This window comes from Anser anser, assembly GCF_964211835.1.
Source record: "Anser anser genome assembly, chromosome: 4".
Lineage (NCBI taxonomy): Eukaryota > Metazoa > Chordata > Aves > Anseriformes > Anatidae > Anser > Anser anser.
The window spans coordinates 76,959,514-76,980,468 of NC_139724.1; the positions used below are offsets into that span (position 1 = coordinate 76,959,514).

General features: G+C 42.9%; 1 protein-coding gene across 4 annotated transcripts in view; it reads right to left on the reverse strand.

Moving 5' to 3' along the window:
* The window catches only part of ALMS1 (ALMS1 centrosome and basal body associated protein), a 72,470-nt gene that overhangs the window by 50,089 nt on the left and 1,426 nt on the right, over window positions 1-20,955 (reverse strand). For 3 of the 4 annotated variants that reach the window (XM_083835208.1, XM_083835206.1, XM_083835205.1), the window contains exons 2-3: window positions 10,410-10,544; window positions 7,866-8,061 (exon numbers count right to left, since the gene is read on the reverse strand). In XM_083835208.1, coding sequence (XP_083691334.1) covers window positions 7,866-8,061; window positions 10,410-10,544 — 331 coding nt within the window. Of the gene's footprint in view, window positions 1-7,188; window positions 7,278-7,865; window positions 8,062-10,409; window positions 10,545-20,955 lie in introns of those variants that run through there. The other variant, XM_083835207.1, reaches the window with a different exon arrangement.

The window sequence follows — 20,955 nt, forward strand, 5'->3', positions numbered from 1 at the left end:
TCACAGAATTGTAGGGGTTGGAAGGGACCTCCAGAGATCATCGGGTCCAACCCCCCTGCCAAAGCAGTTCCCTAGAGCAGGCTGCCCAGGTAGGCGTCCAGACAGGCCTTGAATATCTCCAGAGAAGGAGACCCCACAACCTCCCTGGGCAGCCTGTCCCAGTGCTCCGTCACCCTCACTGTGAAGTTCTTTCGCAGGTTGGTGCGGAATTTCCTGGGCTCCATTTTGTGGCCATTGCCCCTTGCCCTGTCCCCACAAACCACTGAAAAGAGGTTGGCCAAATCCCTCTGTCTCCCACATTTCAGGTATTTGTAAACATTGATAAGATCCCCTCTCAGTCTTCTCTTCTCAAGGCTGAACAGACCCAGGTCTCTCAGCCTTTCCTCACAGGGAAGATGCTCCAGGCCCCGTATCATCTTTGTGGCCCTCTGCTGGGCTCTTTCCAGGAGATCCCTGTCTTTTTTGTACCAGAGAGCCCAGAAATATAGATAGATAGATAGATACAGATCTTTATATAGATAAATAGATATAGATCTTGTTATAGAAATAGATCTTTTTATGACCAAAGTCCAGCCATACGTTTCAGGGGACAAAGCACCCTAGCAAATCTAACAGAGTCGAGGGCTACCTTAGAGGATGACTTGGGGTCACGATCAACAAGCCAGGACAGGAGCCCAGAGCATTACTGAACCCAGAATGGCAAGCATGTTTTCTAGACATACAAGGAGAAAAATTGTTGCTAAGTAGTAACAAGGACTGCTCTCGCCTACCTTCTGCTGAAGCTACTGTTGAAATAGCATTTGCAGGTCCTGATAACTGTAACTCAGAAGATACCCCTAAAATAAGAAGATACCACGGGAGGATCGGAGAAAACAGCCAAGTGATCGGAGAAGCACGCCTCACCACAAAAGGCTGTCAGAGCTAGATCTCGTTAGTGTAATAAAAGAGAAGATTACCGGTGACTCAATCACATTTGTATGTATGCATGCAAGACCAGAAATCTGGTAGTTAAGAGGATTTCAGTTCATATATATATAAATATATATATATAAAACAACAATCCAACATAAAACACGGAAGCTATGCAAACCCAGATGATAAGATACTCCGGAGGGCATCGACAAGATCCAGCATCGCTGGCGTTCTAGAAGATGTACAAAGTAGTTTAAATAGATCATTAATAGCTTCAACATCTATTTTTTGCTTCAATTCTCTCTTCTCTCCTTCCTCAGCCTCTTATACATCATCCTGAACAAGAGCCTGAAAGTTCTCCACCTCCACCCAAAGCAATGAAAGCAAATCTCAGCAAGGTACAGCCCCAGTCTCCCCACCCCAGCCCAGGAATGCATTTCCCCCTCCTCTTTTTGCACAGGCACCAGAACTTCACTCAGAGGAAGGGTGCTGGTGCTCAGTGCCTGGAGGCAGCACACGAACAACAAAGCCATGCAGGGTGAGAAGAAGGGGAAGAGAAAAGAGGGGGAAGGAGCAGTTGCGATTCAGCACAGTTGCATCCTTGGTGGAAACCCTCTCCTCCAGCTTGCCCCCTGCAGCAACCTGCAGAAACACCCTTATGGAGTTCAATAAATTAATTTTAACTGAGGCTATAAAACTAAAAATATTTTATACAACATAACTCCATCCATGTCAAATGTTCTTTCCCTTCCAGCTCTTTTCTTTTTCTTTTTTTTTAAACCTTTTCTAATCTTTCAGCGCACAAACTCTATTTTTTTCAGTAACTTATTCTAGAGGGAGAAGGATCATTGCTATCATATTTTGGTTGCTTACAATGATCTAGGGGCTCATTACACTCCAGCATAACCTAGGTTTTGCAGGCAGAGAAGCAGGTGCTCGATGCTTAAAGCAGCAAGTGACGTCAGTACAACACACTTCGAGGATCTTGTGTCAAAACAGTAATTCTTCCTGCTGTCGCTCTGAAGGTCAAAAGCTTCCTCACAGTTGAATTCACTGAACAAGCAAAGCTGGGCATGCTACATTATCTTACAGCCTGCTGACAATTCTGAATGCCAGAGTCAAACTGCCATTTGTGGAAGATAAAGGAAGGCAAAACAAAAACAAAACCTTCTTGGCTTTGTCAATCTGTTCCACAATGTAGCAGGAGCAGTTTCAATGCAACTGTCATTGTGATTTTTCTTTCCACCACCAAAAGGTGATTCAAACACCTTCCGAAGAGAGAAAGGAATAAATTAGTATTATAGGTTACGTTGCTCCCTTCCCTCTCAGATCAGGAAATTTAAGCTTATATAAGGAAATGCTGTGGTTACTGGAACACACTCTAGAAAGCAGTAAATAAGATGCCAGAAGTATAGGGAATTCTTAGATCTTTAAGTATCATGTTAGAAAGCCTTATGCTTTCTATTTCATCTTGCATTTAAAAAAACAAACTTTGACAAATAACAGGAAATTTTTCATGATAAAAAGGTTTCTAGTTCTGCAAACTAATGTGGACAAAAAGCTATACAACATACTAAATACACTAACCCTACAATGAGGATGTAGTCAAAGATAAAGCATACCTAACCTATCGTGTCCTTCCACTTCCTAATATCTGACTTAAACCTGAATTTCCCACATGGCAAAACAAAAAAAGGGTGTTATTCAGTATTACCTAACTTTAGCCAGACACTGTATGTGTACATTGCAGTGAGATGTTACCTGTAGACCCAAACATGAGAAAGCTAGGAGTGTGTTTTGCTTCATAAAGGAGAACATTTATTCCAAAACATCTCAAAAGTCACCCCAAATCCACAGCAGCCAGCAACTAATTCAGCCATACCAGCTTTTCTGCCTGTGCTGTTATGCCAGAACAGGACCTCATTTCATCTTGCTAACATGATGCTTAGAAAAAGAAGAAGAAAAGCTTATAGCAAAATGGTTTAGCATTCAGTATAGTTAATATATTGCTTTTGGTCTATGTCTTGGCAAAAGTCTAAGTCCAAGACTTACAATAAGCTACCTGAAGTTTCTAAGAAGGAAAAAGATGTGCTTGGTCATTACTTCTATGCGTCTCTATCACACACAGGATTTTTCCTGTTCTTTCAACAGATGTACTACTTCTACCAAAGCTAACTTTGTCCCAGGTTTTGCATTTGCAGGTAGATGTCATCTTCTGTCCTGGTTTTCTTCACAGAAATCTATGTATATTCACCACTGAATTCAAAAAACCCTTAGGAGCCACAAATGTTTATCAGGCTATTCCCAAGGCACTTTCAACTCCATCCCCTTGAGCCAGTTTTTTAACTTCAGAACAAACAACCACAAAGAGCAACACGCACACAAGCAGGTACAGGAACAGCAAACTGCAAGCTGAACTTGCCGTTAACTGGAAGCAACAGAGGCTTATTTTTAAAATATCACAAGCAATCATGCTATTTGCCTATAATTACCTTGTTTGTTTATGAAAAGAACAAAAAAGATGGTGTAGTGAAACCAGCCTTAGAAGCCGCTTTATTCAGCAATTTCAGCTACATCCTGGAAAAGTGAGTCACAAATATAATAACATAACAGGTGGGTAACACTTGATTTTACAGAGTGATCCTCTAAGGGGTATCAGTACAAAAAGAAACACTTCAAGCTTAGTAACAGCATTGTTAAGAAATGTGTTTCCAAGAAGCGTATGCAAGGATATGCATAAAAGAAGTCCAGGTGGGTGCCATGGAAGTAAAGAAAAAAAGAAAAATAAGTGCTATCAGCATGCAAGAAGTTAACATATTGTAACTTACTGTTACATCATCTAGACCAACAAAGGTTTGCACAGGGAAAATTAAAAGCACAATATTTGATTGGAAATGAGACAAAGCTAACGCTGAAAGTCAGAAGTTAAACTTACAGCACATGATCAAATGTGATGTAAGAACCAGCATTTAAGAGCAGAACTCTACACCTAAATGCAACAAGAGCATTGCAACCGATGGACAACAAGCATGGGTGGGGGACTGCTGAACAGTGGCTGAACACTGTAACTGGGATGAGTAAGGAAACAGAAATGCAATAAACGAAAATAATGCAATAATTAAGTAAGGTAAGCAAGGAAACCATTCTAGCCTGGGTAACGAAACCAAGTATTGATAACACTCTTGGCTAGTTGTGTCTTCCATAGACAGCACAGAAAAGGAAAATAAACCACTTACACAATATTAAAGGTTGGACTAGATGATCTTAGAGGACTTTTCCAAACTGAATGCTTCGACGGTTCTATATGGGTACGGTTAACTATACACTACCTAGCTCTACCTTTACTTTTTGGTTTTATTAAGTGTGCATATGCAAAAAAAGGAAAAGATAGAATAGTTCCAAGTGGAAAGGACCTACAAAGGTCGAGTCCAACGGTCAGACTTCTTCGGGGCTGACCTAAAAATTAAAACATATCATTGAGTCATTTGGTTAACACTCTTAAACACACACAGGCACAGGCAACCACCACGTCACTGGGACACCTGTTCCAGCATCTAACTACCCTCTCAGTTAAGATGTTTTACCAAACGTTCAGTCTGACCCTCTCCTGGTGCAGCTCTGTGCCATTCCCATGCGTTCTGTCACTATATACCAGTGAGAAAAGATGAGCACCTCCCTCATTCCCTTCCTCAGGGAGTTGCAGAGAACAAAGAGGTTACCCCTCAACCTCCTTTACTCCAGGCTTAACAAACCCAGTGTCCTCAGCCTCTCCCCACAGGACATGCCTCCCAGGCCTTTCACCAGCTTTGCTGCCCTCCTCTGGACACTTTCAAGGACCTTAACATCCTTTTTATGTTGTGGAGCCCCGAGCTGCACGCAACGTTCAAGGCGAGGCTGCATCAACACTGAGCACAGCAGGAGAATCGCCTCTTCTGACCGCCTGGCTATGCCGTGTTTGATGCACCCCAACACACGCTCTTGGCTGCCAGGCACCCTGCTGGACACGCTGAGCCCACTGCCGCCAGCGCCCCCAGATCCCTTTCTGCAGAGCTGCTCTCCAGCCACTAGTCTCCCAATCTGTACTTACGTCCAGCATTACTCCACCTCAAGCACAGAATTCAACTGTTCTTGTTAAATTTCATGCCATGGTTGATGGCCCAAGGTATAATATACTTTATAAATTGATTGCCACAGCTCAAAGTCGAAAAAAAAAATGAGCAAATACAAGCAAATAAAAGCAATAAAGAAAAATGGATCCAATCAAGGTTGGCTCCGCTTCCAAGAGAAATTAGTTCCTCTTGTTGGGGGACAGATGTGTGTGCTATTATTAATGGGGTCATTTGAAAAAAAAGTCTTTGTTTCCACCATTTTGAGGATAATTATAAACTACTTCAATAAATCAGTAGTATAGTAGTATCACTTGCATCTTAAGATGCAGAGAATAATGTTGTGGTACTAACAGAAGTTTTCTGTTTCAAAGATGTACTGCTGCCAGTGAACTAAAAAGCATACAACCGGAATGGATTAGAATATTCTGACTCCACATGGATGAAAATCAATGTAAAACGGAATGAATAAAGGCAAAAATTAAATTTTGGAACCTCTCAAATCAATCTAACTAAACCGTGGCAATTAGATGTGAAAGAAAGCAACAGAAACGCTTATCTTTCCTAAAACAGAGGCGTTAATACTGGAAAATATTTCTGACAGCAATATAAATAGTACCTAAAGGCATGTGTTAGCAATTAGGACCACTACTAGAATATTAAACATTATAAATTATGGTCTATTGCTACAAAAATATCATTTATCTAAACACTCAATGCAGAAAGAAAATAAGTAAATGAACCACCCCATGGTGGTGGAACTAGATGGCCTTTAAGGTCCCTTCCAACCCAAACTATTCTATGATTCCATGAATAAATCTGTGTCTAGGCTGGTGCAAGTTCTAGGCATGGAAACAATACAACCATGTCATCAGATTAGATTAGAAAAAAATAGAGAAACAGAAAATCTGGATACTTTATGTCAAAAATAAAGATGACTGCCAAATAATAGATGCACGGTCCCACTAGCATTACCAAATGTAATCCATCAGTCACTCAGGATACCTCATGTGAGAGCTCATGGCGTATTAGCAGAGCTAAAAACGCGTTGTGAAAAATGGAGTTATAACAAATGGGTCTGTCCTACAGGAATACAGCCAGAAGAACGCTGTACTTGAATGCAGCAAAAACTACTTCGAATACAGGACGAATCAGCAGTTAATGATTCTCTCACTTAGGATGCTACAAACAGCTGCATGCATATTCTTTCCCAGTATCCAGCTTGGTGGGGATAACCCAACTCCATGTGTTCTTCATTTACATATCAAGGATGAAATATATGCAGTGTCCAGCCACATCATGCATTAGCTAATCAGAACTATATGGTCTGGAAGATTGCTACACCAGCATTAGTATGGCTGGAAAACAAACTTATTGATGAACTACAACAAACAGAACAAGAAGCTGAAGTATGAGGAAACACCAAGCCAGAAAGCCTCAAATTATGTCAGAAAACTGACAGCTGTTATAATCAGTTGATGCAAAAACTAAGTATTTACCATTAGTGTATTATTCTGGATGGTCACAGACATTAGCTTTAACACCCTTCAGGTTTTTTCTATTTGAAACTGCATTCTTAATGACAATGCTTGTAATAAAGCAATAAACCGCACGCAGCTTTCATATCTTCGCTATGATTAACAATACTGAGGAGAATATACCACCTGAAAAAGCACGGCAAGGCCCAAATGACCAATTTAATACAGATAGTGATTCTTTCCCTTAATGTGTTACATCCCAATACAGGTATTGTCTGAAGACAGAAATTTAAGGACTTGTAACAAAAACCTTAATGTTGATATGAATGAAGTAAGAATTTGGTTGTGAACACACATGCAAGCACCAGAACAGAAGGCTATTTAGCAGAAGATCCTGTGCCCTGAAAACAGGAGGGTAACAAGGCTGCAACATTTCATATACATGGTGCCTCCTCCTGTTAGCCCAAGAGGACAGCAGAATACAGCAAAGCACCACCCCATAACCAGAACTTGATAGTTTTGATAGCTGGTCTGTAACACAGAGGCTAGTGCATCCTAGCTAGACCACCAGGTGAAAAAAAAAAAGTTGGTGGTTCTGAGTGCAACAGTGCGAGTGGGTGGACATCAGCTGACTCAGACGTTTTGAAAATTACCATCACCTTCCCCTTCCAGGTAGTCTTTGTTATACTAACTTCCTACATGAGCAAATCCCTTTATCTGGATAGTTTGGGTTGCAGTAGTACAGTACTTCTAGCTAAAATTCTTCAGTTTTTCCTCTTATCTGCAAATGAATACAAATACCAATTAATTAAAGAGCAGCAGCATTTATACAGTACCTCTACAAAGGGCCACTGAAAACTTTTTTAAACTGTATTTGGAGATTGCTTTGTAACAAAAAAAAGCAGAGAAAGGTGGAAGCAGTACACAGTAGCTTGAATATATGAGACGGGTACAAATATGTACACACCAAAGTTTTTGAAGCTATCAATTACATCTAGTTTACTGTTTTGAAGTTAACAAAGATTTATGACTAAAACTAACACAGGTTTTAAAGAGAATATCTGATCACCTAAAAAGAACCCCCAAAATTTCTAACTTGAATACAGCTTACTGTTAATTCTCCAGGAAAACAAGACTACAGTTTTACCTGAGAACAAAGATAATCGGTTCACCTATTAAAAGACCCAGGGAAGGCACACAAGCTCTCTATCTCATGTTGAAGATGGGCTTTGACAACAAAATTACACAGAACATATTTTGTGAACACCAGTTCTCACAAGAAGAAGTCAAATCCAAGCTGAGGACTGGTTTGAAAGGAAAAGTAAAATCCTAATCATTTAGCAGATTAAAGATGCTGTGTTGAACATACCCAGCAGTAAGCCACGTGATGTATCTCCAGGATACTGCCTTCTGGATGTTTCTGCTGAAGACAACACTCCTTCCTCCAGCGTAGGGAACTCCGTCAGGTCATTTCTATCACAAGTCAGGCCAAGCTTCGTCTCCGAGGCAGCAGTTAATCGGCTGGCATCCACTTCTGGTGGAAGCTGATACCACGACTCAATTTCCTAAGAACAAGTGGGGAGATTAAACTGTGCATCAAGAAAATTCTAAGACATTTTTTCCAAGGAATTAAAGCCTAGGTTTTTAAATAGTGAAGTCATTGATTCTAGATTGTATTTTCTATACAAATACTCAGTTGTCATTGTTAACGAATCATGATGCACTAATGAACTGCCGAAGTCCACTGTCAGTTCTCACCATGGTCCGAGTTCTCAGCATTCACTACCTGTTCACCAGCCTTCCATCACTTCTCAGAAACTGAGCTCCATCTCCAAATCCTACAAATATAGAAGACTTTTTTCCAAACCAGAATGAAATCTCTCACTTAGAAATGACAACCCCAATGAAGACAAATGCTTCTGCAGGATGCTGGGCCAATACAGTACCTGACACTGTATAGTAAAGGTGGTTCGCATTCTGTAACTGGGGATTAACAAGCAGAACACTTACCAGTTCAACTTTGAAAAGATTCTAGTTATAAAAGTTCTGAGTTCACACAGATAGTGCCTGAGACTTCTAGCCAACCCTTCGTTTTGTTTTTTAACAGAAAAAGACATACAGTTCACGTGCAACTGGAAAGGTGCATCGTCAATTCAAGTAATTCATTAAAGAATTTGCATTGGGATTACTGGGGAAGTAATTAAATGGATAATTTTTAATTATGGAAAAGGTACAGACCTATCTGGTGTAAAGACTTAAGAATACCAATCACTTAAGGCAACCCATTATCTTGAGCATATATAACATAATTATATATACATTAATATGAGCAAGAAAGTGTCCTGGTAAATTGGTAGAAGTACACAGAGCACACAGAGTTGTTAAGGCTGGAAAAGCCCTCCGAGCTCATCTGGTCCAACCACCCCCCTACCACCACCGTCACCCACTGAACCACGTCCCCAAGCACCACGTCCAACCCTCCCTTGAACACCCCCAGGGACGGTGACACCACCACCTCCCTGTCACCCCATCCCTATACCTGACCACTCTTTCTGAGAAGAAATGTCTCCTCATTTCCCACCTGAACCTCCCGTGGCACAACTTGAGGCCATTCCCTCTGGTCCTATCACTGGTTACCTGTGAGAAGAGGCCGACCCCCAGCTCCCCACATTTCCTTTCAGGCAGTTGCAGAGAGCAATGAGGTCTCCCCTGAGCCTCCTCTTCCCCAGACCAAACACCCCCAGCTCCCTCAGCCGCTCCTCACAGGACTTGTGCTCCAGGCCCTTCACCAGCTTCGTAGCCCTTCTCTGGACACGCTCCAGGGCCTCGACGTCCTTCGTGTAGTGAGGGGCCCAAAACTGAACACAGCACTCAAGGTGCACCCTCACCAGAGCTGAGTACTGGGCTATGATCGCCTCCCTGCTCCTGCTGGCTACGCTATTCCTGATGCAAGCCAGGATGCTGTTGGCCTTCTTGGCACAAAAATTTGGGCGTTTCTGCATTGGCCGGGAATCGAACCCGGGCCTCCCGCGTGGCAGGCGAGAATTCTACCACTGAACCACCAATGCCAGATGCTCTGTGTTTTGCTGTTACAAACCGACCACCTTGCTAAAACTCAGTTGTTACTGAAGTAGCATCCTTGCATAACGGCTGCAGGTTCTTCTGCCTTTTGAAACGCTGCTAACGTATTAAAAGCTGCTTTTCACATCAGGATTTTACCACAGGAGCTATCATCTTCGCTCAAGATTCTTTATAGTCCATTTGAGAACTCTGAGTTGATGAGAAATTTTGTTTCCAAAAAACTGTGATCTTATGCAGTTCTTGGAGTACTGAAATATTTAGCAGCGTATCCATTAGATAGAACTACTGCATCGCAATGCGAGTACAATTTTCCTTAATCAAATCAAGAACGTGATTAAAACTAGGGACTAGAAGTAGTCACACTTTACGTGAACTGAAGCATGGCTCTCTGCTAACAGGCAAATCCAGTATTTTGAGGCAGACTGATCTGACAACTTAGAAGGAGTAGCAGGATCGGGATTATAGTGAATTGCAAACTGGATACACATCACTGCTGCGATGCAGAAAACATTATACTGGAAAATTTGTGTAAGTTAATAACCAGAAAACAGAGGTCACCCCCCTCTCCTCAGCACAGGTATGTTCTCAGCTGAACTACTGGTGACTCGGTTTTGAACACTGTATATGTAGAAAAGGTTTGTAACACCTGGATCACGGCTAGAAAACTTGACAGATTTTACAACAGTCCTGTAGTTCTGCAGTTCCAACATACAGAAATACCGAACTTTACGGGGGGTAGGCCTGAATTATACAGGTAAAGCCCTTTGTGTTATTTTAAGTCACATAATTAACCTTCAACTGTGACAAAAAAAAAAAAGCACAAGGCAAGTACCTGGTTAATGGCAGTTCTCTGACGTATCGCTTCTCCTAGGGAGATGCCGCTGGTAGCCGATGCCTGGGTCTCGCTGCTGCTCTGGCTTAGCGATTCCTCCTTCCAACGACGATGTGGTGGAGTTGTTGCAATAGGCTGAAAGAAACAACGTGCATTTTTAAAGCAGAAAATTTCTGGGTATTTCAACATGCATACATACCTAAGTAAACTGACAATTAAATATACAAAATAGCCAGGACATCTGTAATGCTGGAAGTTAGGCATCCACCCCAGTGGATTTGGCCAGCGAACAAAATTCCATACAGAGTCCCAACAGAGCGTATTTTTTTGCACATTAGCCCCTTGTTTTTGAGGGCCAGAGACTTACTTCTCATTCCCATCCTACGTACATGCAGCTCTGAGTAAATCACAAAACACTAAAAATCATTCTGACATTTGTCCTGTCTCTTTTATTAACAGCAGACTTCTTTTTATAGTCTTTTGTTATTTTTATATTATTTTTGTTAAAAACAGAAGGCTTTTAATTTATATCAGTGTTACCAACTCAATTTAAGTTGTTTTAACTCAATTTTTAAAGGCAATTTATGTAAATACCTTAAAGCAACTACAAGATGATCTCTATATTACAGTTTAGCACTACCTGACTCCGAGGACATGAACTGAAGTTAAATTGGACTTCTGCCTAGAAAAGCAGCTGTGACACTTTTCCCTCGAGGTAGCAGAGGAATCTATTCTGCAGTCAGAAACAAATTTCTCTCCCAGAGCATCCCATGCCTGCCACCCCAGCGACTCTAACAGCCTTCCTCAGCCAGGCCCAAGCACAATCGTATACAAGTGTGAAGACAGACACGTTTGCAACTCCCAGATTCAGCCAAAAGAAAAGTGTTCCAAGGAAAGCAGATTATTAGCTTAAAAATAAATAAATAAATAAAATCTGGAGACTAGCACTGGTGAATATCGGGTAAGGTTATTAATGCAGCAATCTGACGTGAAGTCCCAACCAGAAGGGCTTGCAGCTCTCCTACCCCTTTAATACACCTCCCTGCCCTCATACTCTTCCTCACGCCAACTCTGGTTCCAATCTAACTTACTAATAACAAATATTTTACAAATTTTTTAAAGCTCAGCCACCCTTGGAGGTGTATTTAGTGAAGAACGCTGCAGCCAGAGCAAGCTGGGCAGGAGGACGATGAGGGCCCATCACCCGGGCAGGGGATGAAGGGCTGAAGTAGGCAGGGACACGCTGAGAAAAGGACAGGGCTGCCGAGAAGCAAAGGATTTCCTGGAAGCCCTCCCTCTACACACCTAACTGGAGTACTGTTGGATCTAAACCTTCAGTTGCAAAGCCCTTCGGCGACTTTTTCTTTCGTTATGTATTTCTGACAAAGTGGTCTAACATTCATTCGCCAATTCCCATTCAGCAGCACAGATCTACATTTGACCGAGTACCTTTTGCAGCCTGAAAAGCAAGCCAGAGTTTTCACGGAATATGAATGTCTTTACGGGAAGAGATCAGATGCAAACATAGCAAAAAAAATACTGAAAATTCAGTATTTAAGACTGCTTTCTTTAGACAGGGATAATACCGACTAAATCGGCTAAATTTACACCTGAATTCTGTTTAATTCTTCTTACGCACAAAAAGCCGGCAAGGAAATGAATAAAAGCTTTTAAAACTTTTTTTTTTTTTTTTTAATGTGAGTTCTTGAACTTAAAAAAGATGAGACGACTTTTTACTACAGAATCTCAGCTGAAGATGATTTCTCACGCAAAGCACACCAACCCTTTCGGTCCATCCACAAAAAAAAAACCAGGCTGGGTTGTCACCTACAGGCGTTTGGGCCTTCCCTCTAAATCCCAATTAACAGGCATCCAAACTTCCAGGGAACGGCACACTTCCACCCCTACCAAGTCTGGGAAGACACAGAGCTGAACCTCTCCTGCCTCTAAAGTGTTTGCTCCGGGGACCTTTTAATTTTTTTAATTATTTTTTTTTATTTTTATTTTTCCTTTAAAATACATCGCTTGCTCAAATGCACGCGTTTAAACTAAAGAACATCTCTGGGGCAACGCCTCTGCATCTTTTCCAGATGCAGCTACACAAACCTCAACTCCATGCAGCAATCTCACAATTTTTAGCTTTTGGAAGGAGGACAGTTGCCAAAATTCGGCACCATTCTTCCACGCAGCAGCACCACCAAACCCAAAAACATGCAGCTTTCCTTTGCCCGGAGCAGCCGCGGGTGTGCAGCGTGGCACTGACAGCCCACAGCCACGTGGAGCACCCCTTGCTTCTGGGTAGGTCAGCACCCCAAAATTACCTGGAACAGCAAGAAAATTTTTGTCTGCGTTTAAACAAGCTTTAGCACTCAACGGAGAGATGTTGATTCTTGTTGACGAGGACTTGCTTTCCACGTCACTGCACCTTTAATGAAGATTTAAGCGAAAAAGGAAGCTTCTCTTGAAAGCGTCGCTGCAATGCTGATGAAGCTCCCCACCCTCAGAGACAACAGCTCTAAAATTAGAGATGACAGGAGCTCCGTGATCCACACGGACGGAACCAAGCCTCAGCCCGGCAGAAACCACTAGGTGAAGCAGTGGTCATAGTCTTTTGTGCAGCCTTACCCACGCCGAGCAGGGCAGCCCTTTTAGCCCCGAGGAGCTTGCCCTGCTGTCCTGGGGACACAGGCAGGGAGGAGCAGCTCTCCTACGCTTCTCCAAATTAATTCCCTGCACAAAAAGAAGAAAGGCTTTGCCTGGGCTTTGTGTCAAGACTAAAGGTAATAATTGTAGCCTGTATGCATATATTCAATCGCTGCATATATTCAATCGCTGTTGCATTCCCCTAGTTTTTATTGTTCGCTCTACACAAGTCATTAAAAGAAGTGGCACTGAAGTGTACGTGACAACAGCTCCGAATGCTAAATATTCCAGGAGCTATTTGGTAAATTAATTAAGGCCTGCTATTGAAAATTTGATTCTGCATCCTCAACAAAGGGCGACTTTATTAATCTAGCTGGAAATTAATAGCGTTAGGTAGGGGCCCCATACTGCGCTTAGAAAACTAATTCCCCCCAAAATAGGTACTGATTTTATTTAGCTGTGCTCCGCGTGGCTAATTGAGTGAGGGCTCCAGAGGACAGCAGAATGCACGAGCAATGACCGCATTCGAGATGCACACAACGAACAAAAGACTAAACGCCTGAACTGTGCCTGTTATTCTTCATGCTCCTCTTTAAAGTAACCTTCTTTAGCCTATGGTGAGCAAACCCTCTCCAAATCCTTTCGTTGTTTGTATACCTGCCAGCCACTTACATTAAAATCCTCTCTCTGTGCTCCAGCAGTTGCACTGCAGGCTTCCCACAAACATGCCACAGGAACCACTTCACACGAGGAGAATCCTTCACCTCCCGAAGCCCACTGATTAACTTGCTTACAAAGATTTTAAAAAAATTTTTTTTTTTTTTAAAGTTGTCTGACAACCTAAAGAAAACATGACAATTTAATTAAATCTTACAGACAGAATCTGAATTTAACCCTTCTTCTTTATACTTTCAGCGCACACAGAGTGATGTATTTTGGTCACCGTGCCACAAGACAAATAACACTCAAAATATGTGAAAGCACTAACGAGTTATGATGCATTTAGGACAAACAGTAATATTCTAGAAGATCCCAAGCACAATTACACCCAGAACTACTTAGGTTCAATCACTCACCCAGGAGAGCAAGGAGCCACAGCAGCACCGCTATTGCTAAAAGTACCTACATACACAGTGCAAAGACCCAAAGCTGTATCACAAATATTGATTCTTGGCGCTAATTAGAATGCATGTGATAAACATTTATCCTGCTTTTACCAGGCACGGAGACCTTAACGTATACAACACCACCACAAATCAATGCCAGAGCTGAGCCCGGAGTAGCGTGGTATGACCACAACGCTGCACACATCTCCTGTGATGCTCTGCGCCTTCCTCTGTCCTTGCCTGCCTCTTACCAGAGAGTCCAAAAGAGAAGCACTTACTGTATCACAAGCCCAAGAGGTTAAAGCATGAAATGAGAAGGTGAAATAAGACAAAACTTTTTGTATCGCAATTAAATAACGATGCCCCTTGATAACATGCTCTATTACAACGGGAACTGCTGTCACTGTCACGGTGACACCATAGGATCAACATGAAAAGCACTCTGCACAGTGGCTACAGGGAAGGGATATTTGCAGTCCATTTCTGTGAAACATGAGTATTTTGCATTATGCACCTCCCTGATCCAAACAAGCAAAGTACCTTTTTTGTTTAGGCAAAAAGAAATTTAAAAATGACAAAAAAAAAGCCAGAAACACTCGCTGCTGGCCCCCCACTCTACCAGTGCCCAGTTCTGATTTCCAGATATTTGACACCACTTCTTTTCAAAATGCCCACAAATCATTGATCTTTCTGCAAAACTACCAGGGGCTGGGACGGAAGAGGATTTGAATGTGAGGAAAAAAATGAAGCAGGAGCACTGGGAAAGGAATATAAATAGTCAGGAGTTCTCCACTGAAACACGCTCTTCAGAAAACATCAATAGCATGACACCTAAGGTACCCCATGTGAAACAAACAGTTATTGTCAGTAACTGATGGATTTGTCCTGAAAGGCAAAACCCTGGAAAATCAGCCACCCAACAAGTCAAAAGCTCTACAAATCAAGGAGCAATCCTACTGTCCTAGCGTCTGGCTGCCCACCTGGCAGATGCTCACTGAAGCCATTTATCAGTTATCCGTACATTTATCCATTCCACTGCTGCTATTTAAATAGTTCAGCTGCGTATCTCCAAAAGAATCACATCCATCAAGAGTTATTGGGGTCACACAAACCGTTAGTTACTCTGACACAAACAAGTCAGAGTTTTTCTGGGAAGATTTCATGAATTCGCACCTTTAAAACTTCCCTCAAAAAAAGAAAAAGCAGTTTTTACACAACTGCATACATCCACAGCCACACATTTCCAAATTTTACGCTCTAAAACCAGAGAGAATCACAAGCCAATCATGCTCGAGGTACCGAAGCAACAGGACCCCCAAGGAAAGCTTCCTCAACTCAAGTACTTCTCACGCTGCAGGATTTTTTTTTCCTGGTACCTCCCAACCCGATTTGTCTTCGCCCTGCAAACGCCCCAGCTCAGGGCTGGAGACCCACAGGCTTACCAGCGGGAGGTTCTCGTTCCTGCGTGCGTAAAGCCATGCCACGTGTTTAGCATCGCTCTTTAGAGCCTGACGTGACATTAGCAGAGCTCCGCAAGGGAAATAATCTCTCCTTTTCAAAGCCAGCCAAGTCACTCGGACCTCGTGCGTTAGCAGCTGGAGGGAAGCAAAGGGAACGTGCAAACGGCACTTTCTGTTTCATTATTTTGGTTTTAATCCTCATAGCAAAGAGCAATATTAAAGGAACGGTACAATGGAACAGATCTGCCAGATATTAGCACTGTGTGTACCAGGGCACATAACGAAGCAGTTGCAAGCGAAAAAAAAAAAAATAAGTCGGGATTGAGTAAATTAGTATAATCATCTCGGAGGGCTTCCACATCGCTAAATTCAAATGAAGAAAATGTAGCCAGGTTTTTCTTCCTGCAATCCAAAAGTTAGCTTGTGCTGCTAAACACATAATGAGAAGGAAAGACGAAAATAAAGCTTACCAACCCCAGCCACCCCCACGCCCCACGGTGCCATTGACTTGCATGGCAGGAACGGCTCCTGCTTGGCATGCTTAACTGACGCCACGCTTTGTGGAAAGAAACAGGAAAGTTCCTCTGTTTTGGACCACTGGAAGTTTGAATATCCAGACTCGTGTCTGCTTACTTTATTCTGACCCACTGATCACCAAAAATACCCCAGTAGAAATATCCTACAACAGACCACAGCACAACAAAGATCTGAAGAGGTATAGGAAACAGAACGCCCTAGATGAGCAATTTGAAGAAACAGATCTTCCCCAAACATCAGAAACACTGTAACTTCTTCAAAATACTTTATTTCATCTCATTACTGCCTCCTAAAAATCAACGATACATGGCCAGGTTAATTCAGGATTAATCTGTGTCAGTTTCCTTACCCAGCTGAACATGCAGCTGCAAAGTCGTCAACCCAGCAAGAGCAAGCAGTGGGGTTCAGGGCCAGCTCTTCCAGCATCAGCAAGTGTCTGCACCAAATTAAGGTGAACATACAACAGTGCTAGAGACAGAAACCACTCTGAACTTGCCCTTGTTACATTTCAAACTGTTAAATTCAGGACCTCCCTTCAGTTTTTCAGGAACATTCCTCATTTTGACGCCATCTTCCAGAGCACTTGCCACTTTCCCCAGCATAGCTTTAGCTACTTATTTTCAAGGACTTGCCATCCACTGATCGTGCAATTAATTCATCAATGAAAATACTGAATAGGAATGAGCCAGGAAAAACATCAAGAACTGCAGTTGAAATGCCTTCCAAATGTGCTGCGTACTTCCTTAGCTTACCCCAAGATCGCAAACCCCACTGACAAGACACAGTCATAACACCATCACTTCTAGATCACTCACCCTTTCAAAGACTAATTCAACGGGTTTGAAATTGTTTCTCGACAAAAGTCACACTTGGACGTTTTCTTAACTCATTTCCATTAGTTACAAACAGTTTGTTCTGAATTCTTGCCTTTTTGTGCTTTTATCACCTGCTGCTCGTGGTGAAACAAGCAAACAACACACAAACACAATTAATGAATAATTGGACAAGCAACATTTCATATTTCAGACAAACATGAATTCGACCATCTGTATACACAACTGTTTTTTGATTCAGATGCAGAAAAATCCCCACCCTAGAAACCCCAGGCACGTGTGCCGAATAATTGCACCCAGAGCATCTACGACTGAAATCCTTTCGCTGGAGGTTTCTTCACTGCTGCAAAACTTGCGCTGTGTACTAAGAGATCCTTGTTCACATTTATCCATTAGTTTACGTTCAAGTTTTATTTGGGAAGAGCCGTAAAGGCTCTAAGTTGTCACAGATCATACCTGATTCTAGCTTTCCACAGCTTTTTCCCTCGCCTGGGGAGCCTCAGGGAGGGAGGTGTGAGCACAGCACCAGACCCAGCCATGCCCGAGGATTAAAAAAATCGGTTTTGCTAGGACACGAAGAACACAGGGCACGCTGTCTCACACCTGCCCTGCTCCTTCCACGGTGTAGTTATCAGCTGGTAACGGACAGTCAAGGAAAAGCAAAGCAGCTGCCATGCAAAAGCACTTCAAGGGCTGCATGCAAAGGCAGAACTCCGTGAATGCTACAGGAACACGGCTATTCCAGCGTAACCCAACAATTTGTCGTGGCTTTACAGTCCGTATCAAACCTGCTTCGTGTGTCAGAATACTAAGCATAAAGCAGTCTCGCTCCTCATTCAAATGCAGAATAGGTTTTTACATCAGAGTTGTTCTTGGCCAGAAGCCCGGTACCACAAGCTGTATGAAAATTGCCAGCGTTTCCGCGCAGCTACTGAAATCAACAGCAAGATTCCCACCGTCTGCAAATGAGCCGGTACTAGAGGTTCATCTGTGAGCATACCTGTAAGTAATGCGGATTTCGAGAACAGGATTCGAAGAATGTAACAATGATTTGGTGTTGTCAGGTATGATAAGGTACAGCCAAAACAGCTTGTGTTATTTTCCTTGATAAGGACTGGTATGCCAGCAGTACTTCTCAGGCCCATGCCATTCCCTTCTGGCCTGAAGGCAACGTCAACCAGCACACATCTCCAATGCAAAGCAAAACTCACAACACAGTGAGCTGTCAGGGTGTGCCAAACGTGTTCCAGGGAGATAATCTGTGTATTTACACAATAGGCACTGACATTGCAACGGCTGCTAGCAGAGCACTGTGAATCTTTTAAAAATAGTAGTTCACAGGCAAGGTTATAACATCTTTATGGACTGTCCCAAAAGGACAGGGGCAAAATTAGTCACTTTCTGCCTATTTTTTCACCCAGTTTCCTACAAAAGTAAGGCTTCCAAGGCTGACAGCACATGCTCTGTTCCCTGTTACACCTCAACCACACGTGCTGTAAGGCACTAAAATCTGATTGCTGTAAAGCACCTTGACGCCTGAAGCAGAAGCTTTATTCGTGTCATCAAAGCATAGCTGAGGTTGCAAAGGACCTCTGGACATCACTGGGTCCATCCTCCTGCTGAAAGCAGCACGGACTTCAAGGCCAGATCTGGACACGATCAAGTGAACCCAGCCTCCTCTGCCTCTCCTCACGCACCACATGCTCCAGCCCCGACTGTCCTGGAGGCCTCCAGGGAACTCAGGCGGCTCTGTTCACCTCTCCTGCGGTGGCAAAAAAGGTGACAGGACCTGGTGTGGCCAAGAAGAGGGAACACACAGGTGCCTCCAGCTGCTACTTACGCTTTACTTACTCTTTAACAGAGTCCAGCAAGCGGCAGGCCTGCATCACTGCTGAGAGCACACCGCCAGCCCCTGTTCACCTTGCTGTCCGCCAGGTCCTCAGGTTCCTCTTTGAAGGATCTCCAGTATGGGGATTTTCCTTCTCAGCGAGAAAGACTCCGCATTTTTCATTCCTAAAAAACTCATGAGATTCCTCTTGGACTATTCCCCCAGCTCAGCCAAGTCCCCGGAATGGCATCCACGTCCTCCAGCACATCATGCAGTCCTCCAACTTGCTGTCATCCACAAACTCGATGTGAGTGTGCTCACCCCATCCACCTAGGTCATCAGTGGTGACATTACACAGCACCAGGCCAGGGACTGGCCCGAGGAACACCACCAGTTGGGGTCTGAAGAGCTAGCCAAGCTAACCAGTTAGTTGTTCCCCAGGTTCCCCCTTCCTGCCCTTCTTGCGAGAGGGTAGCATCACCCTTTTTCCAGCTATCGCAGACATCTCCCAGTCATCGCAGCTCTTCAGAGACGACAGAGGCCAGTTTGTGCCATCAGCACCCACCCATCCCCATGGGCTTAGAGCCGGCTGGTTCCCCCAAGGGGTCACTGTCATGAGCCGCCCCTGCCCCAAGCACTGCCTCTCGCCCACAAGCCCTTTGACCAGGCACTGAAGCTAAAGAAGATTTACATGAAACTAGGATGTTATCCCACTTCTTTGGCACTGAACATGGACCGCCCTATTAATTCGGAACTAATTAATTTTGGATTTACAGTTGCAAGAACACACCGAGTTCCTGACATCTGTTAACACCACTACAGCCTCTTCAGCAATCTAACAGCGAATAATTAGAATGAACTTTCCTCCAAGCATCAAGCTCTTCTACATTTTGTCTTTATTTGAATTAAATAGAGTTTAAGCATCTACCCAAGATTTCAGAACTGCTTGTTTCTCGTACAGTAGTTAATCCATCTTAGCGCCATTCCTGTGAAAAAAATCCCTTAATTGCTTACTATCCAAATTTTAACTCCAGCATGAACACTTAGCAGTGTTCCTGAATGCTTTTCAGTAATGAGGTCAACAACTTCTTTATACTCACTGCTTTGCATCAGTAAAAATGCCATGCATATCTCTGAGTTTTAGATTTTTGTGTAGATGATGCTTTCAAGAGCTGTAACCTGTATTCCATCATCTGTCATCTGAGTTTTAAGAAAATGCTCGTTCCTTTATCGCTTCCATACTAAATTACCATTGAAGTAAAAGGCACCATGTCAGATGTACCCTAATATGATGTTTCTACTTCAGTTAAAAAAGCAAAAAATAAGTATTTCTGACAATCAATGATGGACTTTACAGACCGTAGGCACTAACACACAGTGCGTAAGAGCAAGAACCACAACCTCGATCCTACTGGATCTCAGTTGCAATACGTATGTTTAACTAAACTGAGGATAAAAACTTTGCTTAAATCATCCTCACAATCAAAAACAAACTAAAACCAAACTGTTTTCACTGATAAAACAATAGCATAAACAGTAAAGAGTAGCGCTATGTTGGTGACAGAATTTTCTCTCATTCTTACAGTCCAATGCCAGCAGTTCCGTAACATCTTTAAATTAGCATAAACTGGCACTTCAGCAGGAAGATACAGTCCCAGTTTCTCTTCAGCAAGCAAAAACTTGGGGTAAGAGTTGTCTACATGTTTCTTAAGACAGTTTTGAATGCAGTTAACAGCCCACTGCCTAACTGCATTGATTTTTGTCTATCAGAACAGACAGCACTGACAAGAAGCAACCAGGACACAGCAGCACATTACTTCTTTTGATGTAGACTTCCTGATTTGTATGCCACTCACGAAATCACAGCCCTAGGAATTACACCTTACAATCATGGGTCTTCAACATTAGTCTCTCTCTGTCACTTGACAGTATAGGTAAAATAATCTCTTGCAACAAAAACATGCAATAAAGGTGTAAGAGCAACCATGCTGGGACAACCAGAAGATCCAGCTGCCCTCCTGCCTACCTGCACCTGCATCCCCTGGACCCACAACAGAGGTAGCGTTCTGATAACAGGCTTGGCTCGGCTCCATCTGGTATTCCCAGGCCTGAGCTCTGGTTGTCAGAGCAGCAATTAAA